This window comes from Chelonoidis abingdonii, chromosome 4 (assembly GCF_003597395.2).
Source record: "Chelonoidis abingdonii isolate Lonesome George chromosome 4, CheloAbing_2.0, whole genome shotgun sequence".
NCBI lineage: Eukaryota > Metazoa > Chordata > Testudines > Testudinidae > Chelonoidis > Chelonoidis abingdonii.
The window spans coordinates 124219269-124247230 of record NC_133772.1 but is presented as its reverse complement, the minus strand read 5'-3'; the positions used below and the strand labels follow the sequence as shown (position 1 = coordinate 124247230).

The 27962-nt window shown below is 43.5% G+C and overlaps 1 protein-coding gene across 8 annotated transcripts in view; it reads left to right on the top strand.

Annotated features, from left to right (window-relative positions):
- ITPK1 (inositol-tetrakisphosphate 1-kinase) overlaps positions 1-27962 on the top strand; it is a 237205-nt gene that overhangs the window by 100247 nt on the left and 108996 nt on the right. For all 8 annotated transcript variants that reach the window (XR_012655830.1, XR_012655832.1, XR_012655831.1 and 5 more), the window contains one exon: positions 15577-15702. Coding sequence is in view for 1 of the 8 variants with exons in the window: in XM_075065650.1 (XP_074921751.1) it covers positions 15577-15702 (126 nt within the window). In the remaining 7 variants the exon portion in view is untranslated. The remainder of the gene's footprint in view (positions 1-15576; positions 15703-27962) is intronic.

Below are 27962 nucleotides of genomic sequence, written 5' to 3'. Positions count from 1 at the left end.
AACGGCCTTGGCCGGGGCTCAGCTCCTGGTCGCAGGGGCTGAGCGAATGAAGTCGGTAGTCCGAGCCCTTGAGTAGGGCCGAGCGGCGAATGAATAGTTTTCGGGGCTCTGGTCCTTTCGTGCAGGACAGAGCAACAAGTAGTTTAGGGGCTCTGGCCCTTTGGGGCAGGGCAGAGCAATCAGCAGTTTAGGGGCTCTGGCCCTTTGGGGCCGGGCAGAGCAGTAAGCAGTTAGGGGCTCTGGCCCTTTGGGGCCGGGTAGAGCACCAAGCAGTTCAGGGGCTCTGGCCCTTTGGGACCGGGCAGAGCACCAAGCAGTTCAGGGGCTCTGGCCCTTTGGGACCGGGCAGAGCAATAGGCAACTGGAGGCAATCGGGGTAAGTAAAGGAAGGGGGGAGTCTGCCACCCTTAAGGGGTGGCAGGGGGAACGCAGGCCCTCCCACTCCACTGCGTTCCAGCCCGGGCGACAGTGCCGCGGTCGCGCGTTAAGCGTGTCAGTGGGGATTCTGGCGCCGAAACACACTGACTCGGGTGAGCGTGCAGGGTCCACCGAACACACTGACGACGATGGTTCAGTGGGATCCTGGCGGCACTCGATGCCACACATGACGCATTCCGCGCTCGGGCCTTCTGCGGCACCTGAGTAAGGCGCCGCCCCGCGGCTCTCACCTCCCTCCGGATACGGTACTTCTAGCCTTCGCCTGGGCGCGTCGTGCCATGGGTTCCCAGATTCTTAGGTTCCTCAGCTGGCTCGGCAAGGGGGTCAGTCCAGTCTCGGGTCCAGGCCCGATCCAGTCCTCAGCCGGGTTCGGGCGGCCGGTCAGTCCTCGGGACTGGGGTCAGGCGGTCCGGTCCAGTCCTCGCGGTACGGGGCCAGGCGGTCCGTCAGTCAACCACCGTCCGGGGTTCGAGGGTGCTGTCAGCTCGTCCGCAGGCGAGCGTCCGATAGGTCGCTGCCCTGCTGCTCGTGGTGTGGCCCAGGGAGTCAGGCCAGACCCTCCGATACCGATGCGTCGGGTAGCCGGCCAGCGGGAGCTCGTGTGCACCCACTTGCTCTCCGGCGCCCCTTCTATTGAGGGCTGGGACGGGTGTATACTTCCTGTCCCGCCCCCTGACTTCCTGGGGGCGGGAACAGGCAGAGGGGGCCTTGAACTTCCGGTCCCGCCCCTTGACTTCCTGGGGGCGGGGATAGGCGGCCGGGCCTCTGCCCGGGACTGCAGGGTTCCTAGCCTATTCCCTGTCTCAGGAGCGTGGGTGAGGGGACCCCCATCGCTACAGATCCTAATTAAAAAGCTCTGGGTTTGGCTATTGTTTTGTTGTAATCTGTTCTGTCATACATATCAGTGTACACACACACACGACAAAATCATGAAATCATTGTAAATTCCAGTCTTGGCCATAAGTATTCTGCTAATTTAAGAAATGAAAAACCTGTCAGCTAGGTAGATCAAGTTGTGTATTGACATTCACAAGGCAAGGACCTTGGTAGAATTGTGATGTTAATACATAAACATTCTGACAGATAAAAATGTCTTTGAATTCATCCTCTGAAGGTAAAAATTTGTCATTTATCTCATGGGAAATAAAGGGTTCAGACTGGAGCAATTTTTTCCTAATAGAGCGCTAATATCATCCTTCTATAAAGAACACTCATTTTAGCAAGATAGAACATTGAGCACTCCGATTTGTATCCGTTCAGATTTCAGCACATGGAGTGTAGGCATCGCTGGGTGCAAGCTTGTTAAGAGTCTTCTATATTTTTTTAAATGGAGTGTGTTAGGGTTTGTAGGTACAAAGTTTTATCCATCTTTTCTCCTGAAAGTTAGCAGAGTTCATGTGATACTTTTGTGTCTCCCCCCTCCCCAACCGAGTATTTCAGTTCTTTGCACCACTCCTCCTTCTCCTACTCTCTCTGAGTTTAAAAAAAAATCCAACATTGCTAGCCACCCAGCATTTATGAGCAACTCTAAGTAATACCATGTGATGGAGGGTGGAATTTTGATCAGCTGAAACGGAAGTGCATTTCCTTATTTTTACAAAGGGGATCCTAATGAGTTTGAGAGAAATTAAAAAAAAAAAATGCCAAATACATTTGCACTTTCTCTCCTTCCAGCCATCTCTCACTTCACCCAATTACAATTTTTATCATGTAATAAAGATTGTACAGATTCAGCCAGCTGATGATCAGACTCTGTTTAAATTCGTACTGGATGCTCTCTGGGTTTGCTTACAGATTTGTCTCATCAGTATGTCTTTTTGTGGACTGGGAAGCACATGTGGAAACCACACACGCTGCTGTCAGCTGGTAAAAGAGAGGTGATTAGAATGATGAAAGCATGGCTGTAACTATCTGTTCACCAACTGGAACCCCCATTTAGAGGAGAATTATTGCTGAGGCAGTAGGGATCCATCAAGGAGTACAGCAGCACATTCTAAAGCATCTATTCCCATTGGTATCTGAAAAACACTACTTAGCTCAGATTCCTAAAGATGAGTCCTATCTAGTTCTGGTCCAGAAATGAACTTCCTTAAAGTTCAGGGTCAGGGGATGGAGCCAGAGATCAGCCCACCCCAAAATAACATGAACATAAACTGCTTCTTATGGGGCCACCACTGAATGTGGAAGCCAGTGCAGTATGTGTTTAGGTTAGTGTTCTTGTGAAAACGTCTCTTGAATGGTTATTCCATCTCTTCTCCTTCATCTTAATATCCCAGGTTTCCTTGATTTTTTTTCAGCATAGTCACTGTTTATTGTGAGCAGTATTCTTCCAGATGGACCTCCAAATATCGAATGATTTTAGTTGTAGTGAGTGCTTACATGACCCTATTATACCTGGATATTACAGGTCGAGTCCCCTCCTCCCACCTCTCACTCAGACTGCAGTCACTCCTATGTATTGCAGTATTTTAATACACGTTATTGAGAACCAAATAACAGTCTCTATTCTGAGGGATTGCCCAGTTCATTTCTGGCCTGACTTTGCAACGGAACTGCCATTTCTTTCAGCATTTCTGACATAGCTACTATCAAGAAGTATCAGAAATCTCCCAGGGAAACCTTTTTTTCTGCTCTTTCTAAACCAAATTTGCAAATGCAGAAGCTTTGACTACGGCACCCAAGATTTAGATTGCTTTTCTGATCCACATCCCTAATTTGCCCAACCTTTCTGGTGCTGTGATTTAATTATTGTATATAAGCAAATGCTGTTTTTTGACAGAAATGGAAGCCAGTGAAATGAGTCTCAGCATCATGTTATGTTCAGCAGCTTATATTTCCCTATAACTTGCTGTGCTTCCTCAGAGCTGTAATCCTCCTGTGTCACATGTTTTCAGTTCAACTTTTCTTCTCTGCTAATCTCAGGATTTGTTCTGCTGATGTTCCTAATCCACAAGAGCATTTCTGACCTCAGAAGAAACCACTGGCAAGAAGCTTTTTTGGATTTGGGTGACATGGATTATTCTGCCTACAGTGCTCAAAATCACCAGTTGCCTTTCTGAATCTGCAAACAAGCCTAAAGCACTTATCCACTTCCCCACCAGAAACAGCTTGCTGCATTCATCCAGGGGTCCTAATGACAAACTAAACTCTCCATTTGGTATGATGACAGGAACAGTTGTTCCTACACCCCTACAGGACAGATTCAGTAAAGTACTTCCTGCAGTCACTAAAGCCGCGTATATAAAAGAACAAGACAAATTAACAGCTATATATACATTTAAAAAAAGTTTTTAGCTAGGATTTATCTTGGAGCAACAATTTAGCAGCATGATTCTCAGCAGATAGTGAATTTCACTGAAAGGAAAAATATGGCCAGAGATGCACTGTGGCAAACTTTTAAATGATGGCCCAAACATTTTAGAAAGCCACTAAGGGCAATGTGATGGGGTGTATCAGGTCCTTTGAGGCCGCTATTGGAGGCCCTGCCGTCCTACCAACTCCACCCCAGGAAAAAGCAGTGAAGGTAGGTCCTCCAGGTCTACCTAGAAAAACTGCAGGGAGGCAACCAATCAGAGCCCAGCAGGCTCCGTTAAAAGGAGCTACAGGGCTTGAACAGGGGAGTAGCTGGCTGGGACCAGAAGGGTGAAGGAGGACTGGAAGGCTGTGAGACTCCACAGTTAACAAAACTGGGGAGAAACCCTGCTCAAGCAGGGATAGTACTGTGAAGCTTTCCAGGCACAGAGGCCTGGGAGAGGGAACCCTGACTGAAAGGGACAGAGTCTATTATAAAGTCTCTAAGTAAAGAGGCTGGAGAGACTGAGAAACTCTCCAGGCGAGGAGGCCTGGATGATAACCTGTTTTAACAAGAGAACACAAGGTGATGGGACAGTGTATGAAGCAGGTCAGAGAATGCAGCAATAGCAACTAGTAAAGAAAGAAGCATGTGGCTGATAATTGTAGGGTCCCTGGGTTGGGACCTGGAGTAGTCGGCGGGCCTGGGTCCCCCACTGGCAAAGTGACCAAAGCCCTGAGAAGGTGGCAAGTTTGGTTTTGGAGCCCAAGAAAGGGACTAGAGTTTAAACAGGCCCAGAGATTGGGCTGAAGACCTCGGAGAGGGCCACTTGTTTGTTGGACTATGTTATCCAGAAGGGGGTTCCTTCATGTGTTTGTCTTTAGTCTATGTGTGACTTAGCCGAAGGGCCGAGTCACTAAAAACCCACCTGATGAAGGCAACCGCCAGCATGGAACACCAGGAACAGAAAAAGGAAAGAGTGCAGGATTGCACCGCCACTGACAGGAGGTGCTCATAAGAGCAGTGTGTGTCCTTCCCTCCTCCTCCCATCACAGCCAAGTAATAAACTGAGCACAAGCCCTGTGTAGGTGTGTATAGTGAAATCAAGTTACACAAACAGGACACCATTTGAAAATGAAAGACCTGAAATGCTAAGATCAGAACTTTCAATTGGGTATGCAAAGGAATAGGAGCCAATGGAAGGGGTTTAAATAACTGAGTCAAGTGGAGATTGCCAAGGACCCAGACCAAAAACTTCAGTGCTGTTCTGCAAACCCAGTCTAAAGTCCTCCTTCATAACCTCTGTGTCACTTCATCACATTGTTTAGGAGACCATCTCTTGATGCTAATAGTCTCACCAGTTATTCCCTTTTTGGGGGGAAGATTACTGAGAAGGCTGTGGCAGGCAGCTTTGGTCACAGTTCTCTTGAATTAATGGGGGCAGGATTGCTTCATTATAAGGCGGAAGGTTAATCGTTATTATTTACTTATATTACTGGAGTGCTGAGGAGCTCTAGTCATGGACCAGGACCCCCTTATTCTTAGGGGTTGAAGCACAGGGCTGAGAGTCAGGAGATCTAGGTTCTTTCCCCAGCTTTAGCTTGAGCAAGTCCCTAAGGGCTTGTCTACACTGGCACTTTGCGGTGCTGCAACTTTCTTGCTCCGACTATGAAAAAACGCCCCCGTAAGTACTGTAAGTTTCAGCGCTGTAAAGCGCCAGTGTAGACCGTACACCAGGTGGATTTTTTTAGAGCTCTGGGAGAGCTCTCTGCCAGCGCTCTGCCGTGACCACACAAGTGGCAGCGGTTTAATGTTGCCAGTGTAGACTAGTCCTTAGTGCTTTCCCCATCTGCTCCTTAGAGATAATACCTGCTTTACAGAGATGTTGTGATGCTTAACTTAATGAAGTGTGTAAAGTGCTTTGGGACCCTATGACAGATAGTGCTAGAGATGTAAAGTAACCATTACTGGTATCAATGCAAGAAAATGCCAGATAACAATCTGTTGAGCATGGGATTCCATATCGAAATATTATTGACTGGAACTGTCTGAGCTCTGGAGTACAGGTGTGGGGACTCACATAAAAGACCGCTAAGCTTATATTCCACCAGCTTAGGTTAAAAACTTCCTCAAGGCACAAATTCCTATCCTTGTCCTTGGATGGTATTGCTGCCACCACCAAGTGATTTAAACAAACATTCGGGGGGGGGGCACTTGGAGCCTTATTCCTCCAAAATATCCCCCCAAACCCCTTCACCCCCTTTCTTGAGGAGGCTTGAGAATAATATACCAACCAAATAGGTTAACAAGGTAAGCAGAGACCAGACCCTTGGTTCTTAAAAGAAGAAATTTATTTAAAAAAAAAAAAAAAGTAAAAGAAGCACCTCTGTAAAATCAGGATGGAAGGTAATTTTACAGGGTATTAAAAAGATTTAAAACACAGAGGATTCCCCTCTAGGCTCAACTTCAAAGTTACAAACCAGGAATAAACCTCCATCTTGGCATAGGGAGAATTCACAAGCTAAACCAAAAGATAATCTAATGCATTTCCTTGCTATTACTTACAATTTCTGTAATTTTAGATGTATCATTTCAGTAGGAGCTGGATTACCTGCTTGGTCTCTCTCTTTTTCTCAAGAGGGAACACACACAAAAGAGCACAAACAACCCCCCCACCTCTCAGATTTGAAAGTATCTCCTTTCCTTATTGGTCCTTTTGGTCAGGTGGGATTTTATGCTACCCTTAGCTGTATGTTTATGATAGGAACAGAAGAATGAGAATGGGAAGCTGCTTTCTTATTAGTGCTGGCTTGGTTTCTGGCACAACTGTAGTTTTATGTCTGGTATTGGTGACAGACAAAGAGCTCTGTTCAGAGGCTCGCATCAAAGCATTGTGTGGGACTTGCCAAGCAAGCTGGTGGTGGAATAGAATCTGCCTAGGGAAGGCCTGGAATGCAGTCATAGAATCATATACTATCCGGGTTGGAAGGGACCTCAGGAGGTCATCAAGTCCAACCCCCTGCTCAAAGCAGGACCAGTCCCCAACTAAATCATCCCAGCCAGGGCTTTGTCAAGCCTGACCTTAAAAACCTCTAAAGAAGGAGATTCCACCACTTCCCTAGGTAACCCATTCCAGTACTTCACCACCCTCCTAGTGAAAAAGTTTTTCCTAATATCCAGCTTAGACCTCCCCTTGAGACTGCAATTTGAGACTATTACTGCTTGTTCTGTTGTTGTCCTTGTTCAAGTCTTCTGGTTGACTTGAGTAGATCTGCTTGTAGACGTGGAGGTGCTTGGCAGTTTTGTTTCTTTCGGGCAGAAGAGGAACAGCTTCCAGTTCAAGTATGCAAAATCTCATTTTTTTCAGCAAGATGATTTGTTACCAGGATGGTGTTTGTATGGTGATCATGAAAGAGCTAACTGACATGTCTGTTTTATGTCTAGATAGCCCAGTGATGGGGGCAATAGGAATGCTTTCGGTAGACAGAAACATGGGAGCTGACAGGCAGCAGGCATCCTCTAGTGGTATGAATTAGTAGTACCTGTGCCCTATGATAACTATGTATTTTGCTGCAAATCATCCTAACAGTGCTCTACTTCATCCCCAAAATTCCAGTAAATATTAAAAAGATGCCAGGTCCTATATATTAGTTATTTGGACTGGATTTTGCTACTAGGTATACTGCTTCTGGGATTTTTGGAACGCATCACGGATGAGGCTGTGTGTATTATACTTCTTAACTGCTATAAGTGTGCCACTTAAAACTAGACTGAGCAAAACACTAGTAGAAAATATACTGTAGGGATCAGTCCTGCATTAGTGCAAGAATGGGCTTGAAGTCCCAATAGGGCAGTGGTCCCCAGCCTTTTTGTGACCAGTAGCACATTCATGTTTTCAGAAGAGTGTGGTGGGTGCCAACAATTTTTCAAGGCTTATTTTGTATTTGTACATTAAATAATACAAAAAAAAATTAATATTACATAACATATAAATCCAGAGAGAAGCTGGAGAAAAGCCACGAGGATAGAGAACACCGGTGCCTGCAGCCCTGGAGTATTCTGTCCCCATCAGGCACGGGGCCCCAGATTCTCTTCTCTGCTGGGCTCTAGGTGAGCCCTGCGCTTGCTGGGGACCGAGAACACCAGCACCTGCAGCCCCAGAGTTCTCTGTCTCCGGCAGGCGCAAGGACACGGCTTTTCTCCGGCTTAAGCCGCGGCCCCACACCTGCCACAGACCTAGAACACCGGTGCCCGCAGCCTGCAGCCCCACAGTTCTCTGTCCCTGGCAGGGGTGAGGCCGCAGCTTCTCTCCTCTGCTGGGAACTAGGCAGGCCCTGCACCTGCTGGGAACAGAGAACACCGTGCCTAGATCCTGAGCTCTCTGGCCCTGGCAGATCCCTTTCTGGGCACTAGGTGGGCGCACATAAATGCCCCGGCAGGCACCATGGCACCCACGGGCACCACGTTGGGGACCACTGCGATAGGGCATCACTGTCCTGAATTTCCTTGAATCTACGAAGAGTGAAGCAGTGATATTTTCAAGCTGCATTTCATTCCTGTTGGGCGAGTTTCTTTTGATGACTGGTGTCAAGTGTTTTTATCAGTGCAGAGATAGTCACTCCTCTAGTCAGGCAGTCGGGAAGGGGGAGGGTGTGGAGAGGAGGGGAAATCTCCACACCATAGCAGATTTCCTTTCTCAGACTTCTTGCTGCTGCAGCAGAACTTTAATGGAGAATGGCACAAGTTAATTCGGCACTGTGGAAGATGGTGGAGGGGGGGAGAGGAACAAAAAGAATCCTGTTAGTGAACTCTTCACTCCTTTTCCTTACAGTCTGCTGTGGCTTGGTTTGTGTTTGCCCTTTGCAATGGGATCAGGCTGGTGCTCCTGTCACAAAGAGAGGTTTATATTCAGCCAATTCTCACTCCCTGCCCTTTTCCCTCTATTATCGGGAGCAACAAGTGCTGAATAGTTGTTAGCTTTGCATGTGGAAGACAGAGAGCTTTTTGGCAGGGATAGAGGGATGATGAGATGAGTCTTACTCTTTCAAATGCTTTAAAGAGACATGAAGGAGTGTGTGTGGTACTAATTTTGATGAAATAAATGGGCCCAAAGAGTTGAAGATGTTAACATAAGCCTGTCACGGCCCAACATTAAACACATTTAAACAAGTTTTGGTATACAGAGACCTCAGCCTGCTTAATACCATGACAAACACAATTAAAAATTCTTTTGAACCTTTTCTTAAACATACAGAAAAAAGAAGGAAAATGGTTAAAACATTTGAAATGTTAAGTGTGAATTCTGGGTTTCATTTTAACACTCTGGTTCCCTTTCTCTGTAGCTGGAGAGAGTTTTTAGAAAGAGCCCCACCCTACATGATGGTCTTTGACTCTGTTAAAGATAGTAATAACTATCCTGTTGGGGGGAAAGAAAAGAAGTTAGAGGAAATAGGCTGGAACTGTTGTTGTTCAAGCCCAGTCTCATCTAGAAAACAAAACAAGACGAACACAGACAAGAAGGGAAAGAAAAGAACAGCAAAGATATTAAATGCAGCTTCTGTCTTTGGTGTTGACTGCTACTTGCAGCTATGCTGCTGGAAAAACACGGGCATGGGTCTTATTAGCCACTCTCAGAGCTTGCAACTTGTACTTGCATGGGGTTGCTTATGGCATTTGTTCTTAACTGCTTCTCTCTGATCCCAGACCTAGTGCAATGTTGCAAAGTGTAAAGCCTTGGCTGGCTTGGCCAGGCTCTTTTTAGACAGAAGGCAAAAGGAGAAGGATAGAAAAGAGAAGAAATAATGTGGAGAAGGAGAAGAAACACATAGTGTGTGGGAGTGGGGGAGGGGGGGGGTGAGACGAAGTCTGACATCCCAAGTGCTATTTGGGATTTAGCCAGAGTTGGTGAAGGTGCCCATGTCATCTGGGTGTCTCTCTTTCTTGCCTGGTCTGGTCAGGACATTTCCCAGGATCAGGGCAATAAACGCCCGACAGTGTCATGGTAGAACCTGGAGTCCCAGAAGGTGGTGGGGTTGGCAGCTGTGAGAGTGAAGCTTGCTCCTTCCTTTTCTGTTTTCCATTTAGCCAGCATCTAATTTCTCTCTCCCCCCCCCCTTTACCCCCAGTCTCTCTTTAAGCATTCCAAGAGGGAGTGATGAGTGGAATAGCCCATCCCCTCATTATTTGATTCACCAATTAGGCGTAATTTCTGACAAACCAGTTTTGGTCCATTAATTTCCAGTCCCACGCTTCTCTTGTTTGCCAGACAAGATCTGAACACAGTCCTTGAATTATATCAGTAGGACTCTTTGTTTGGATTAATTTAATCTTTGTCTCCCTTTTGCATCTTTTCCATTACTATTTGTCATAGGAGATTGTGACGCTTTCTGAATTTTCACTCACTCCTTACAGTTGAGCTCACCATAATGTAAAATGGTGAGCCCAATTATTAGGGGTGTGTGTGTGTGCGCTCCTTCTCTCCAAGCCCCGGGTGATTAAAAAGGACCAATCTGTGGTCAACCTCATAAGCTAATATCTTCCTCATAGATTTCCTACAGGAAGTTTCTCTACCCTTGCTCTCCAATGCAGTGACTCTTATTACCAATGTCACTTGGTGGCAACTGGAGCTCACCTTGTGACTTCTGGGTGATATTTGTTTTCCTAGCTAATGGAGGCTTGTGAGCTGTCACTGTCACACGCATGCATAGCTGAGAGGGGAATACATGGGAAACTTTAGAACTAAGTTATGCTTGTGACTGGACCCCAGACACACCAAGGTCTGAACTCTGGGATCCTTCCGGGTGGAGTGACACACCACTAAGTGCTGAGCCAATCTGCTTGCTGTATTTTAGTCTCTCTGATTACTTGTGTTATACCAAAGCTGCTATATCTTAAATTAGAGTCACTCCCAGACATTGCTGTCAGGAAAGAGCCTTTTCATACATATATAAAATACAGTCCTGGCTGAGTTTTCTTTGCAGATAAAATCATTAAGTGTCTCCTTGGCAGATAAGCTATAGTAAATCTTTTGCATCTGTTTCCTTGATTTCTGACAATGGATTCTGTAGCATCTTCAGCTAAGGGGAAAGAGTGAGACTGAGGATACGTCTTCCCTACCGGCCGTATCAACGGGTAGCAATTGATTTCTCAGGGATCGATATATCGCGTCTCATCTAGACGCGATATATCGATCCCCGAACGCGCTCCTGTCGACTGCGGAACTCCACCAATGTGAATGGCGGTAGCGGAGTCGACAGGGGGAGCTGCGGACATTGATCCCGCGCCGTGAGGATGGTAGGTAACTTGATCTAAGATACTTCGACTTCAGCTGCGCTATTCACTTAGCTGAAGTTGCGTATCTTAGATCGATCCCCTCCCCTAGTGTAGACCAGCTCTGGATTTTGCAAGTGACTGACTTCTGTGTGTTTCCCTCCCCCTCCAATCTGTTTAAAGGTTTTCAAAGGCTGTTTTCTCCAGAGCTGGCGGACTCTACTGTGCGCACCAACATGCCAGCTTTCAGCTCCTTGAAGACTTGTAATGTACAAATGAAGCCCATAGCTCATTACTGCTTTTGATGACTCACATCACTATTGTACACCAAGGCTAAACTGCATTTATATCAAAGGGATCATAAAACAAAGGGCAATAAAAGATGCAGAGTAGAAATTTGCCCAGGAGGGGAGAAGGGCGGCTAACAATCTGAAAGCCTGGATTCAGTTGACTTTGATAGACTGAATTCCCAAACCTGAAATGAATTCCAAATGTTTCTGGGTCAGCACAGTCCTAACTGAATAAGGATACAGTAGAACTACATTGGGAATACCATATACAGCCTTTGGAACTGAGAAACAAAGGGTAGACTCAAGCTGATGATGTACTTCCTGTTCAGAGGAAGGAGCATTTAGTGCCAGATAACATCTACGTTACCAGCAGAGAGTTTGGATTCTGCACTTTTGGAAATCTTAGTGAGTATGGCCTGTCCCAGTCCCCCCTCCCGTGGAGTGGAAAGTGAAATGGAGAAAACCCTTCTTTGCCTTAGAACAAATTTAGTGTTTGTCCATTACTCTAGCATCCAGGAGAACATCAAAAGTACCACAGAGGTGGTCACAAAAGACCATTCTGATATCTCCTTAATCAGAGGGGTCAGAGCTACAGTCTTTGTCTTCACTACTCCTCTTCCCTCCTCCCACTTTCCAAGCATGAAAGATTCACCCATAGCATACAGGCTTTCCCTGCTCAGGATAGACTGTCGTTGGGTAAAGGTCACAATTTTGGATTCTGTCACCACTAGATGTCAGGTCAAGTTAGAGGAGTTTTGGCATCTAAAAATGTGGAGACAGATGTTTCAACAATGGGTGTGTTAATCGATTTATACAGAGAATCATTTTAGGAAGAAGATGAGGGTAAATGGAATGGGAGTAGACTGAGATGAGGAGCAATGACGAGAAAAGTCACAAAGATAGAAGTACACAAGGTCTGTCCACCGTTAAGAGAACGGGATGGTATTAAGACTTCGTTTGATTCAAATGATAATCCAAATTATTTCCAAAGATGAGCATGACGCAACAAATCCAATTGAGCCTCACTGTGAAACACAGTATATTGTAGCATGTACCAGGAGCATTTAAAAAAAATTGAAACAAAACTAGATTTTTAAACATTTAGAGGAAATAGCATTTCTTCTTTTGCTAAATCTTACATTTGCCGTTGATGTGTCTTTTGAGTGACCAGATCCCGATTTTCACTCAGATGTGATTTTTATTTTTAAACACAGCATGTGGGGGGTTGCAGGCAGGTCCAATAGAAATTCATGGAATTTTGCCAAACATGTGTATTCTCCACAGAATACAGAAAAATCACCAATGTTCTGCAGAAAAAAATTAAACAAATTCTATTTATTGGAAATTAATTCTCTATGCTTGCCTGTTCCCTCTGCCCCTCCAGTAGCTACTATTGTGCCCTAAAGGAGACCTTTAGCTTAAGGCCTGGTTTATGCTGAAGGACCAAAGTTCCTAATGTAAGTTCAGCATGCGTGTGGTTTATCTCTAGTACTTATTGCTTTCTTCAGCACGTGGATTTGTAACACCTTGGAAGCATAGTCTTGGTATTTTGCATTTGCTGCAACTTAGCAGCTCACACTCTGCATGTCCCTCATGCCTCTGTCATTCATTTACCTAATTTTGCTGGTTGGATGAAGAAATCAAGTGAAATTGACATATTCTAATAAGATCCCCTCTATCAAATGGAGGTAAATGGGCTGCAGTTGCAACCTAAACATTTTCACACTGATGATGGTAAACATTTTCTCTCACTTTCATTGCCATGGCATTGATTCTACTTGAAAATAAACCTTTGGATGATCATGTCAAATGCAAGGAACAGTTGGAGAAGGATACTGAAAGGATCAGGAAGAAGGAGGGTTCAGATTCCAGCTGACAAGCACAAACTCTTTATTTATCTCAGCAGAGACCATCAGAAATTTTATGCTAGCCTTTGACTTACTTGTGACTGGAGCTGATATTCCTCTTGAGAAGGCTTCATTTTTCAAGGACTTTTTTATGCCAATATACAAAGGAAGGTGGAACTCTTCCAAATCCTGAACAGTTTAGAAATGTTTACCTTCCATGGCTCTCACTAGAAGACAGAGAATTTACTTTTTCAAACAATCTGATCCTCAGGTCCACATAATGTTGGATGAAACTACAGATTGTGTGGTTGAAATGTACTTGCTATCCCTTCATCCTTAAAGAGCCAGTTAAAGCAATCTCATAAGCACTGAATTTCTGGACAGAGTAAACTATTAGAATGTTGAATTTGGTATTCTTTGTTCATGGAGGAAGAAATTCAGATTGCTCCTTGATGGGTGTGTGTCCTAATGCCATCTGTCTGACTTGTGTACAATATGTGCTTTGCTTCCATTCTGAAAACCTGCCTATCTTCATTTGACGACACAAATAACTGTCATACAGAAGGCATTTTGCCTGATGACACTGTGCTCAAAATACATGTGTGAGCCTTACAGGCTCATTTATATTCTTGGGTCATGGCTGGTGCTTACTGATGGGGAAGATTGTCTTTTTATTTTCTGAGTTTGTCCTTACAGTTCCAACTGCAAGGACAATAGAAATGTAGAGAACTAACCAGCTTGGCCCACTTGTATGCTTCTTGCTTACTGTCTTCCTAGCTAGATGATCTGAAGATGGATCGGTTTAGATTTCTGCACCTCTGCAGGGATTAGGGGTTTCAGATCTAATTGAACAGAATCTTTAATGCTGCCTTTTTTATGTAAGAGGTGATAGGCTGCTGTGGAAAGTGTCAATCTGGAACTGCATCTTTTGTCTAGTTTTGTCTTTCCTTCTTTTCTTTCCTTTCCTTTTCTTAGTAATTGAAGTTCTAGACTCAAAGCACCTACTGCTTTTAGAGAGAAGCGCAGCTACTCATTCACCATGGATCTTGGACCAAGTAGTATTTCACATAATTTGGACCCTGATCCTGCAAACAGTTGTGTGTGTGCTTAATTTTACTGCTGTTCCTAGTCCCACTGAAATCAACAGAAGCACTCACAGTAGACAAGTTAAGCATGCACGTAAGTGTGTGCAGCATCACGCCTGTGAATAGAACTCATACCCATCCACAGTTAAAACTCTGCAAGCACCTGGCTATTAAAATTTTCCATCTTGTGCGTGTTCATTCTGGTATGTTTCAGATGCTTGGTGGACAAACCAGAGAACAGCAGAACCTACGTTAGATGCCTCAACAGGAGATGTGCAGGGTGCTCGTTGTTGTATGAAGATCCTTAGGGACTTTCCAAGGTGCACCGCTCTAGACCACCTTAAATCTTTCTTATTTTATAATCTGTTGTACAATGTTGTACGTGGCATCTTACAAACAGACTTGGCCCGGTCTTGTAGAAATTACAGTTGTGTGTTCGAAGAGAACATTAATGATATATGCATATGTCTGAAGAGTAGGCTTGCTTTCAGTTTATTGTGCACACATCTTTTGATCCTGCTTTTTTTTTTCTTTTTTAAAATCAGTTCTTTTTGTGGTTTTACAAGCTAACGTTCTTTCATGTGCTTAAATGCAACGGCACTGGTAGAAAGAGATTGCACAGGCCACTATCTTTTGACATGTGACTAACTTGTCAATATTGATAACTTGACATTGTTGTTAGAACATGAGACTGTCTAGATCTTTATGCTGAATGAAATTTTCCAATCCCCTAAATGACTTAGACGCTGAAGTCACATAGACACTTCTGAAAATTCTACCCAAGATGCTCATCACCGGGTGGCTAACCTGAATGCTGCTGCTTGTGGTTATTCAGAAAAGACCAAAACACAACATGATTAACATGTTTCTTTTAAACGTATCAATAAATGTCATTGGCTTGTTTCTTAAATATATGTATGGTGGCACCAGTGAGTTTAGGGGAGGGATTTGAATGAGGCAAGGGTATGTGCTGGTGCCCTGGCTCAGAAAGGGCCAGGTGAAACTCTTCGAGATCTTTGGACAAAAGGTGCCTCGTAATGGTTTGGGTGCTGATGCTTGATATTGGTTTATAACCTGTTACTACAGAAACCTCTGTGCAAAGTTTGACTTTTCAGCTGCCCAGGAAATAGGTACTTTCCATTCATTTGTAATGGTTGAGATTAAAGAAACACCTCAGTATATTTGGAGTTCAGTGCCAAGAGTGATGCCCAGAGCAACACATCACACTTCAGGGAAATACTTTTGACACTGAGAACTGAAAAGGGAATTGTGGGGGGGATAAAGAATTTGATTGTGGCTGTCTTAATAAGTTTTTTTTTTTTTTTTTTTTTTTTTATTTGTATGACTTCCTCCAGCTTGACCTTACCAAACCAATCGAAGATCAGGGTCCGTTGGACGTGATCATACATAAACTGACAGATGTCATCCTTGAAGCAGACCAAAATGACAGCCAGTCGTTGGAATTGGTTTACAGGTTCCAGGTGAGTGTCATACTTCACAGGCCTTGTGCACTTAAGGTGGAGGCAAAAAGTGGAGCAGGCGCCTCGGCTCTTAGTGTTGCCAGTTTAATCCTTTTCCATGGAGTAGGGACACTTGGCTAAACCAGCTCCCTGTGCGCTGCTGCTCACCTGCCGAGAGTTCCGGGAAAGGTGGCTTTATTGAGCTATACTGGATGCAGTAGCGCTGGGTAGATTTTACATTGTGGAGGTAAGCAATGCAATGCCCATTCACCCCTGGTGTCCTCCTTTTATCATCCTAGAAACATTGCTACTATCTCCAAAGAGGAATAGGGGTCTGTAGGGTTTTCCCCAGATCCCTGAAGACAGCCTTGGGCCAAAGATATGTAACGAAACAATTGAAAATATTTTTTGTGTCTGCCAGATTTCTTCCACTTCGGAAGGGTGCATAGAAATCCATACTTGGTTTGTCCCCAGGCTTTCCCTATCGAGGAAGCCCTTGCTTTCTCTATCCCCCTAGATGTATGATTCATGCAAAGAAGAGCCATTGTGAATTTTTCTGTAGTGTTCTGTCTTCGGTTGAGGAGACTCTTTTATTTATTTCTCCCCAGGAAGTTTACAGTATAGGTCAGATATGCAGGAAAGCCATGCAGACACATTAGTGATGAAAATAGTATCCAGAGAGCAGGTTTTTCCAAAGACCTCCTCCCATCAGTAATGAGAATGCTGATGAGTTCACAGCTTTAAAAGGAATTGTTTCTAGCTGGTGACTTTGAGCAATGATGCATGTTTCTCTTTTCAAAGAGAGAGGCAACATTCAACACAGCATCACAAGAAATTGCTGTGTATGCTGTTGATATCAGCTTTAAAAACCACAAAGCACACAACTTTGGCAGCTTTATACTCCTAGGAAAGGGTGTTCTTTCTGCTCTGCTTGATGAGTTACAAAATCTTCCCACTTCTCCTGCCTTGGACAAACTATTACACAAAATAACAAATTTGATGTGCAGGGGTAGCCCCTCTAGTTCTGATTGGTTGAGGAGAAGATGAATATTTATCACAGACTAAGAGAGATGTCCATTACCTTTTGTACTTGGAAATTGTGGGAGTTACTGAGAAAAGATTTGGAGGTGGGCGAGATTTCAAATGCCTCTCCCTGGCACCCATACAGCACTTGACTTTTTCAAACATCAGCTAACTAGTTAATCCCCACAACACTTGTGTGAGGGAAGTATTATCCCAACTCTGCGGATGGGGAAACGGAGGCCTAGCCATATCACTGGACGAAAGCTTATGCTCAAGGTGGAGCATGCTAGGGATTCAGCAGGTTGATGTATGGACTCGGCAATCTGTTGCTGAGATTAAGGAGTTGCAAAATACAGGGTCTGGGTTTCTCTTCCTCCTCAGCATATACACAGGCAACCTCAAATTGCAGATCCAGAAGTTCAGCCAAAAGACAGCTGCCCGAAGATAACTAATTAATTGTTGAAAATTCAAGCTGTTAGAAAAGACAGAACATGTGTACCTTTGTGATTTCTAAAGGAAAGGGAAGATCAGAGAGGGTTTCCAGCATCAGATACTAGCAGAGATCTTCATCAGCTGCTGTGGAATCCACAGGAAAGAGAAAATATGTGAAACTAAGCAGTTTTTATTTATACATATGCACGAGTGTATGTATGTATATAAAATATGGAGAGATTTTGATGCATTATTTGTTCGCTTCACTGATTTTTTTTTTTAAACATATATAACAAATACTGTAGTTCAGATTTATACCTAATTTCCTGTGGAGAAAAGTAGTGCTTGACCATGATATTAAACTGAGTTACTGTCTTGCAGCTCCTGGTCCCCACATTTCTGCTGCTGAGACTGTATCACTAATACAAACTATTCTTTTTGGGGACCACCAAGATGAAAGTCAGTTAAATAAGGGAAATCCAGGTTTTTTTATTCCTAAACCAGAACTCTTAATTGGTGTTCTTGTGCACAAGAAGGTTGTTCTCTTTGTTCAGTGAGCTCCGTGTATTTAACAGATCTTAAATAAATAAGACAGTTTCTAATTGTTGGGTTTTGGAAGGAAGAGCACCATGAGTATAAATATGGGAGAATCTTAAAGCTGGCGTCTAAATACCAAGATGAAGGACCCAGTATCAAATAAACAAAACAAAGGAATATGCACTCTGTCCTTAATGTGGAGACTGAGAAGTTAATGGAGTGCTATCTTGTATATGTGGCTTGCATGTTGCAGATCTGGGGTTGGGATGAAGTGACATCCTCAAGTTAAAACCCTGGCTTTAGTTGATTTGTTATATGCTTTGTGGTATTTTTAACATCATTCTATTTTATTGTATTACCTTTTTTTTTTTTTTACCACTGGAATAATTAAAAAAAAGAAAATCCCTGTCCAGCCCCTGCTGCCATTGACCGTATAAATGTTTTGTTATTGTGGATAGTTTAACAAATTAGGGCTCAGCATACTGTTTTAAATAATTTAATGTTTATTCATGGTACGGCTAAGAACCAATAGGTATAATGCTCCTGTCTTAGTATGGTAAGTGGGGATATATATACTCGGTAGTGTCAGATCTGTTTGCAGAACTGCCTGACTTCAGCTACATAGTAGCTAAGAGATGATTGCATTCAGAGCCTGTGTTCTGCTGATGTATGCTACTGGGGCCTTCCGTTTATATATCTGCAATCAGCTGCCTATTATACATGTGAATGCCATATGGTCTCTTTATTTCATTCCTAAATTGCTAAATTGTCAAATTACGTTCTTGAGCAAAGTTGTCAGCTCAGAACTGTGCATCTGTGTGAGGGAGATTTCTTTCCCCCTCTTCTCCGGGCTGTGATTGAACCATTAATTATCCAGGACCTGTGGTCACCCCAATGTACTCAGTATTAAATATCTCATAGCCTAGTTAAGTCCCTCTTTGTAAAACCTGGGAGCAACTCACTATGAACTGTTCAAATGAATCCAGTGAACAAGAGGTATTGGTCCCTGAGGTTATTCTACAGCCCTTGATATCTGTACATGTGGGATGCTGGTCACCCAGCATTTTACTTCTCCTTGGTGGACCACATGATCTCAAACATCTCTCTAGAGGTTTGGACAAACAGCAGAGACCTTTCTTGTTTGTTGGTTTACATCTCCCCCAGCTTCCCCTCAGCCCGATACGTGCTCCTAATCATTTCTTTGGAGTTTGCAGTGTCTCTTATTGACTTGGTCTTAACCTCATGCACAATGTAAAGTAATGGGTCACCCATCAAATCAGTGACTGTAACTGAAGATACGTTTCAATCATGATGATTAATGTATAGATGTGAGGACATCGTCAGTGATCATTGCAAGTTGTATGCAAAGTACCAATGAAGCACTGGCTGAGGAATGTATAACTTAACATCAGGTTCTTATTTGTGGAACTTGCATCATAATGAATTGCTCTTGTGCTGGATCGGCCTCTGCTATTCAGTTCCATTCGTTATTTTCACAGAGCTGCCTGTCTCCAACAACACTGCATTCTTCTGACAGGGCAGAGAGCAAATTGACAGCCTGTTAACTTGGTTTTCTTTATCTAACTTCAATATATATATGTGGACCAGGACAAAACATAGCCCAGAGATTAGGTAACATAACTAGATGTTAGGGCTCCTGGGTTCTATTTCTAGATCTGCTTCTGTCTTGCTGTGTGGTGTTGCTGTCACTGTCTCTCTTTGCCTCAGTTTAACCCTCTGCAAAATGGATTTAATATTTACACCATTGCTGTTGAGGTTTAATTAATTTGTTAAAGTGCTTTGAAATCTTCTTATAAGCAGCACTATAGAACAGCAAAACAGTATTATGATCTTTATTAAGTTAATTTAAAATAGTCCAATAATAAGTCTGAAGTAATTTACCATAATAGTCTGAATTAGGATTGTGTCAAGTGCTATTGAAAGTAATCTGGTACTTACTCCCATATCTGAGGAATATGCCAACATAACTGTAAATAATGCCCTTTGCTCGCCAGTTAACATATTAACCAGTAATGATACTTGTTCATCCAGGCTACGTGTGGTTAGAAAATGCATTTTGTATGAGTTTTCCAGACCAGATATTGGAGACTGAGAGGAGTATCAGTGAGCCCCTCTTTAGGTCAGATAAAGTATAAATCCTCAAACTGCTATCTCCCTGTATTGGGATTTAATGTATAAGATTAGTTGAATGAGTTACTTTGCTAGGAGCCTTATACACTGGATGAAAAGCACAGTATGAAAGTTGAATTCCTCATATTGTGTAAAACCAGACCTGCAGAAGTGAGGAGCCAGGGGATGTTAATCAGTGCACTAGACTAGCATCTCTAGAGTTTAAATTCTAGATAATGTCACTGGACTATCCTAGTCCCCTATTTGTGCACTTCACCTAACTACCATACAGGTTCACAATGATTAACCATCTCTGAAAGTGTTCCAGGAGGGCTTCTGCAGGCCAGGACTGTGGAGCGTTGTCCCAGCTATGTGTGGAAACTTGCTAAATGTTTGTCTCCAGTTACTGCCTTTGAGGCCTTCATTTTTAGTAGTATTAAAATTAAAAATAATAGTGGAAAATCCAAAAATGCATAAAAGGAACTCTCTGTGCTCTCCTCTTCCCATGCCATTATTTCTTGATCATTCAGTGAAGTTAATATCTAATATAGCTTCTCTTTTTGATTATATCTGCTTCTTGCAGAGCAGTGTCACCTCATGAATATGGCACTGGACTGAGACTCCAGATACCTGGGTTCAGTTCCTGGCTTGGCCAGTGCTTTGCTGGGTGACCTTGGGTGAGTTACTCTTCATAGATTATAGGTGAGGTTACAATTTTGTCATGGATATTTTTAGTAAAAGTCATGGACTAGTCACAGACGATAAACAAAAAGTCACGAAAGCCATGACCTATCCCTGACTTTTACTAAAAACATCCCTGACAAAGTGGGGAGGGAGGAAGGTACAGCACCCTGCCCCCTCCCCCCTCGCAGCGGCTGAGAGCTTCAGGGACCCCATTATGCAGTGCTTGGGGAGGGGTCCCGCTGCTGCCCTGTGGAGCTGGAGCTGGGGGCAGGATTCTCCTGCTGCCCTGTGGGGCTGGAGCTGGGGGCAGGCTTCCCCCACCACCCTGCGGGGCTGGGAGCTGCAGAAGGGGTGGGGGGCCTCCACTTGTGGTGGCAGGGAGCTGCGGGGGGACCCCCTGCCAGTGCTGAGCAGCTCCAGGGTTCCTCTGCCGCCGTCGGCTGGGAGCTGCTGGGAGATCCCCCTGCCCATGGCTGCTGAGCAGCTCCGGGGTCCCTCTTCCACCGGTGGCGGCAGCTGGGAGCTGCAGGGTTGAGGTGGCAGCCCGGCGCAGCCCGGCTTCTCGTGGTGGCTGGGCTGCTGCGAGTCCTCAATGTCACGGAGATCGCTGTAAGTCACAGATTCTGTGTCTTCCGCAACCTCCGTGACATAATCTTAGCCCTAATCATAGGGCTGGAAGGGGCCACTGTGATCATCTAGTCTGACCTCCTGTATGATATAGGCCATAGGGCTGCCCTGAATTAAGTCCGGGTTGAACTGGATCCTGTCCTTTTAGAAAAACATCTGATCTTGAGAGAAAAATTATCGGTAATGGAGACTCCACCACACCCTTGGTAAAATGTTCCAGTGGTTAATTACCCCCACTGGTAAAGTTTGAACCTTGTTTTTAGTTGGAATTTGTCTAGCTTCAGCTTGCATCTTATCTTTTTTTTTTCTGTTGAATTGAAGAGTTGTCTGTTATCAAATTTCTCTTCCCCAGGTAGGTACATTTATAGACTGTGATCAAGTCACTCCTTATCCTTCTCTGTGTTGAACTAAACAGATTAACCTCCTTGAGTCTGTCATTATAAGGCATGTTTTCTAATCCTTTAATCGCTTCCCTCCCCGTGCCTCGTTTCACATCTGTAAAATGGGAATAAGGATACAGACCTCTTTTGTAAAGCACTTTGAGATCTGTGGGCAATCTATATAAAATCTAAGTTGAATTGTTTATTATAAGGGGATGTGCTTGGTTCTTTCCCCCATCTCTGACGATAACTCTACTATGAGTTTGCAGTAGCTCTGAATGGAATGGGCTCATAGAGGCAAGTTACAATGCTGAAGTGCTTTTGATTAATTGAACTCAAAGCACTTCTCAGATGTAGAAACTGAGGCACAGAGAAGTGATGTGACGTGCCAGTGAGCAAATAAGTTAGCAAGTCAGGAAACAAGCAGATCTTGGCTCTCTTGTCTAGTGTTGTATCCACTGGACTGTGCTGCCTCCTGCTTGTGGTTCTATTAATAAAAAAAAAACAAAAACCCAAGTCAGGGTGGTTTGTTTTTTTCTGGTGAATGAGATACAGAGGGTGGAAATGCAGCTTAGCAAAGTTCTGAATGATAGTCCATCCCTTTATAAACCAGGCACAGGAACCTCTGGAATGTGAAATAAGTAAGCAATAAGTAAATGTTGCTGACGTAGGCAGACCCTCTTGTCACTTGCATGTAGGAGGATCTCACCATGGCTGATGGCACCATTTGTATGCTGCTCACTGTATTAAAATACATACACAGTGCTTGGCAGGGCAGAGGATAGTGCTGCCAGTGCTGAATAGTGTGCCAGAGAGACTGTTTAGAGAAAGTGCTCTCGTGTCCTCACAGAGACAGAGGAGAGTTTAGGGGAGGGAGCATAGGATGGAAGCAGAGTGATAAATATCTCTAAATCTATTGCAAGCTGTTGAAAATGGACAGAGAAGTATTTTCCTAGGGAGTAATAACTCTTAAGGGTCGTTTTATAGAGAGAGTCAATTTAAAAATAAATCAATGAACAAATTTAAATACGTACACTGATGAACCCCACAGCCGAGCTATTTGAGTGTATATGACTGAGCATACGTGATCGTGGTATTTGTGACCTCCTCGCTATTGCATTCAAAATGGGAACTAGTTTCATTTCCTTTTTATTCAGTAAATTGGGGGAAGAAACGCTGATGATCCTGAGCAGACCAGTCAATCAAGTGTTTGCAGTGCTTGATATATATACTTCCCAACTAGCCAGTTGTCCTGCTCTTGAATATAATTTTCAGCGTAGAAACTGTTACTGCTGTTCTGACAAACTGGATACAATGAACTGGAGAACAGTGCATCCTTTATGGTGTTATGAGAAGAAATTGGATAGTCTAGATTTGTTATGGCTCTTGAAAAGCTTATAGTATCAACACCCTTATCTCTGAAAAGAGAAAGGGCCAACCTTTGGTTTACCACACTAGGTGTATCTGTGGTCCCAATGATAAACTACTCCAGCCCAGTGGGTGCACACTGCTGATGGGCTTGGAAACTCTGTGCCTTTCCTTCGGACTATCTCTAAGGTGTGCTCTCACTTCTCCTCTTAAAACATGACCATTTAAACTAACTGAAAATGGTGAGAACTATTCGCCTGTCTCTGAGGGGCTTGTAGCTGAAGAAAAAGACCCCAACAACTGACTTTCCACATCTGCTAGATGTGTTCTCCTACAGATCTCCTACACTTGAGAGATGGTGTAACCGAGATCCCAGGGGGAGCGCGCTGAGATTGCTTTAATTAGGGCAAACTGCAAAGAATGGGCAGACAATCCCTCAAAACTGGTGGTTATTTTAATACCTAGATTTACCAAGCCAGCAACAAAACAGCTTCTACAACACCTTACTGGTTACCCAGAAGTAAAAAATACAGTTTCCTTAAAGCAACCCAGTGTTGAGCTCCCACCCAGACGGCCAAGGCAAATATGCCGAAGATGATTGAAAATCTTATTTATCGTATAAAAGTTCTACCAGTTCAAAAGGATCAGACACATTACCCCCCAGGTTAATAAATATTTTAGATTTTACCCGAATGCACGCTTACAGACAGTTATTAACTAAACTAAAATTTATTAAAAAAGAGTATTGGTTAAAAAATCATTATACATAAAGACATGACCAGAGTTCTTAGGTCAGTTTCATAGTAGAGATGGTGAGCTTTAGAATTGCAAAAAGTCTTTTCCAGAATTAGTTCATTAGGTTATAGTCCAATCTTCAAATATTTAATATCAGAGTGATCCAGAATGGAACTGGACACCTCAGGCATGTTACTTAAACTTCCCATGATGAAGCGTAAGCAGATGTGAGATGAAAGGATCAAGGCCCAAGATTTCTTTATATTGATCACTGGCATGCTATCATAGCCTCTTGTCAGCAGATGTTCCTTGGGTGTTTTTGAAGAAACCTCCTATTTCCTAAGCATTACTGGTAATTAGCTACATGGATTAACATAAAACAATTGCCTGTCTCCCACCATTTACAAGTAGTTTGCTATATACTTCAAAGAGAAATTAAGACAGTAATTTTGCTACATTCACAGTTCATTTAAATGTTTACATCTTCTTTTGATCTCTGAATTAACATAATACATGGATAGACAGGAACTGTTTGGTTTCATTGTCAGCTCCTAACAATATATGTGTAAACACACAAAAAACCCACTATCATTATCTACTAATATGTCTTTAAAGGTTGAATCTGGGTCAATACACCTGCTAGTAGTGTAACCCTTTCTGGCCCTGTGTCACAGCTAGACTTCTGCCTGCCTCGTTTGAGTCTGTAAAGGTGTGCTGTGCAGATGGGGCCCCTGCTGCAAATTGCCCTCCAATGTGTTAGTGATGAGGGATGACTACTTAATGATCTCTACCCATCCTGAAAAAGGGACCTGATCCCCAGGGTCCAGTGACATCAGTGGAAGTGAACATCTTGGGCATGGAAGTCTTTCCATTGACTAGGCTTTGTATCAGTTCCTTCATTCTGGGAGGGTAGAGATCACTAGTGAGTCATCACTCCTGATTAACATTGCATTCAAGTTTTAGGGCAAAGATGTGAGTGAGAGCTAAAAACTGTTCAGCTGACCTCAGAGGCCCTACGTTATTGGGGAGAGCAGTTCCAGGATGCCTGGTCCTGCTACCGTAGTGCATCATCAGAGGAGTTAAAGGAGCAAGACACTGCATCTGGAGTAATTTTAGGCCCTAGAGTTTTTTCTAGACAGTGTAGGACCATTTCAGGTCTGCTACAGAGATTGATCTAATGTGGAGGGAGTGTTTGATCAGAATTGTCCACAGTCCTTTGTGGTTCCTTTCTTACTGACAAAGCTGGGAGCAAGAGAGAGAAACCAAGCACCCCTACCAGGTTAGGCTGAGAATACATAGGCTCTCTGAATGCTACTGCTATTTAAATGCTGATGCTCCAGTGAATGTTTGTTTTTTGCTAGCAAAAAATCCTCACGTTCTCTTCGTGAGATGGCCACCCCTGCTCCTATGTTCCAAGCAAAGTTTATGACTCTGACAGGCCAATGTGTCTGTTTTGTTGTGTGTAAAAGGCTGTGACTAGGGAAACCTCATTATGTTCTGATTAGAAGAGAATAATGACCAGATGCCTGTCTTTACTATACAGGGACTTGGGCAAATTTATTCACTGGAACTCCATTCTAGTTTGACAGATTCAAGACGATAGTGCATGTGGTAGAAGATCCACAGGCTTGTTTAATTTGTCCTCCAGAGCTGCCTTTCGTTGACAGATTCTGTTAGATCAGCCTTGTGAAAAGCTAAATCACCTCCTCTCCCTACATGCAGGTTTCTGTTATCCGTGAGCATTTTAAGTGTATAAACTTTACTTCTGGTTTGGTTTTTATAGTTTCTACTGTCTCTCCTTCAGAATCCTCTCACCTAACCTTTGCCAGGAGCAGCTGGTGCCCTTGTTTCCCTATATTCCTAGACAATGGGACCTAGCTAGAAAATTTTCTTGTTTTTCAGACTTCTGTTCCTGCTGGAGCAGTTGCTTTCATTAGAAGTCCTCACTTGTAGTGGAAGGGCAGTTTTGGGACTTCCTTTGGCTGATAATGCCAGTGGCTTTCTCTGCTAATGGATGGGCAGGATGAAATGTATCCCTTCTTTACATACCAACTCATCTCTCTTCTGCACGCTCCCAATCTCCAGCCTGTGCCTTCAAAGTTGCAAGGCAGCAAACTCTTTGAAAGACAAATTGATCTTCTGTCTTGGCTTTTGTGTAACACTGGAAAATAAGAGTTATTGAGGAATTAGAGGGAAACAACCAATTTGTAGTCTAGTAATTTTTTTAAAAGTTGAGCTAAAAATAGTTTAAAATACTACACCTGCTTCTGAGTCCACCTACCAATGTTTGTGGTTTTACAGACACTTTTCCCCATTTTCTCTCTCACGTCGTATGTGAAAGACACCTCCCACCCACCCACCCACACACACAGGTGAGATTAACTAAGGGGTCAATCTTGCAAACACGTATGTGCATGAGTATCTCACATGCATAAGTGTTTGCAGGATTAGGCGCTGAGCACCAGATTTTTGAAGGTATTTAAGCATAGGCGCTGACCCCATCAACCAGCATCTCTCCCTCCCTTTCAGCGTCTACCGCCCGCTGCAAAACAGCTGTTTCACTGTTTCAGGAGGCACTGGGGCTGGGGAGAAGTGAGGGCGCAGCGTGCTCAGGAGACACCTGGGCGGAGCATCCCCCTGGAAGATTAGAAACTCGGCATCTATGTATTTAAGTGCCTGAAGATGCAGATTCAGTGAGAATTTGGCACCTACATTTTTGCAAATTTCAATAGGTTCTTAACTGCATCTCTAGTCAGGCACCTAAATATCTTTTACAAATCTTGCCTTGACTTGCTATTCTGGGAAAAACAATGAAACTGATTATTCACAAGGTTGCTTTCCAATGCACAGTGAACTAGAAAACCACAGAGGAATATATTTTTTCTTTGAGTTTCTAGTTATCTCAGATATTCCTTATAATCACAGTATGTTTAAAAAACAATCAGAATGTTAAAGTTGATTGTGTCTCCTTCAAAAGCAAAAACAAAGTGTGTGAGTGTGAAGTCTGCGGAGGACAGTCTGAGCACAAGGCAGGGAGCCAGGAACTCCCTGTATTTTAGTCCTGAGTCTGCTGTTAACTTTTTCTGTGGCTTTAGACAAGTTCCTAAGCATCTCTTTACATCCATCCCCCCTCTTGTAAAATGCTGATCTACTTCACAAAGGTGTCATGAAGAACAAAGCTTGTGAAAATGGGAAAACACTGAGTATTATTGCTGCCATGGTTAATGTATATAATTTTGTAAAAATCAGAAGGTTCTCCAGATGAAGTAAATGGCTCATCTGCCATCTCTTCACATCTAACAGCTGATATTTACAGGTATGGATGTGTCAATTCACTGTACCCCAGGTCTTTTAAAACAGAATTGTAGTGGCTAATCCTCTCTTTGATACCTTTTCAGATAAGATGTCAGGCAACCCTAGCCTGCCTGTTCCCCCTCCTCCCACCTTCACACATGAACCAGAATAAGCATTTCATCCAGAGCCCTCTGATATACAACTGGGAATAGTGGGTCTCTCTTTGAATTCCAGTTTCCTTGTTGGTCTCCTGCCCGCGGCAAGTTTAGTACAGAGCATAACTAAATGCCAGGCCTGAAATGTACACAGAGGAGGATCTGCTAGAAGTCCTTGTTTCTTCTTGTTTGTTTTTTGTTTTATCAAAGATTGGAAGGAGAAAAACATACACGTTGTCTGGGTTAGGCTGAATTCCAGCCCAGGGACGGAGCCCTTTCAAAATATTGTTGGGAAACCTAAATCTCCTCCAGATTGTCGCCTGGCTGCTAGTCTGCAGTTGACAATAAACTTTTGGTAAAGCACAGAGAAGGAAAGTGCAAGGTCATTTTGTAGAGATGAATGTAGATGAGCTGAGGAGACCAGTTGGACTCCACAAACTTTTGATTTGTTGGGAGCTGTGATCTGTCTTTGATAGTTCCTTTCCCATCTCCTCCTCTGTTCCCTTTTGTGAAGCTCGTGTGTTAGTAGCCTGCACTCCTGGCATTCTTCCACTCTCCTCACCTGGTAAGCGTGAATAGATTTATTTGTTGTTTTTTCATAAGCAGGGGAACCAAAGTTCATGGGTGTGGGTCCTTTGTTCTGTGTCTGTTGCTCTCTAATCTCTGAGGGGATCACTCTATCTCCAGGCTTTCTAATCTTCTATTTCCAAGTTGTGAGTACAAAGGTAGAAAGACAATAGGCTTATATTGGGATTTTTTTGTATTTACATGTGTATAGTTTGCTGGACTGTTTTAAATTGTATTTCTTTTTGGATGAGGCTGTTTATTCATTTTTTTCTTTTAAGCCAATAACCCTGTATATTGTCACCTTGATACAGAGACCATTTTTATGTCTTTTTCTTTCTTTTTATATAAA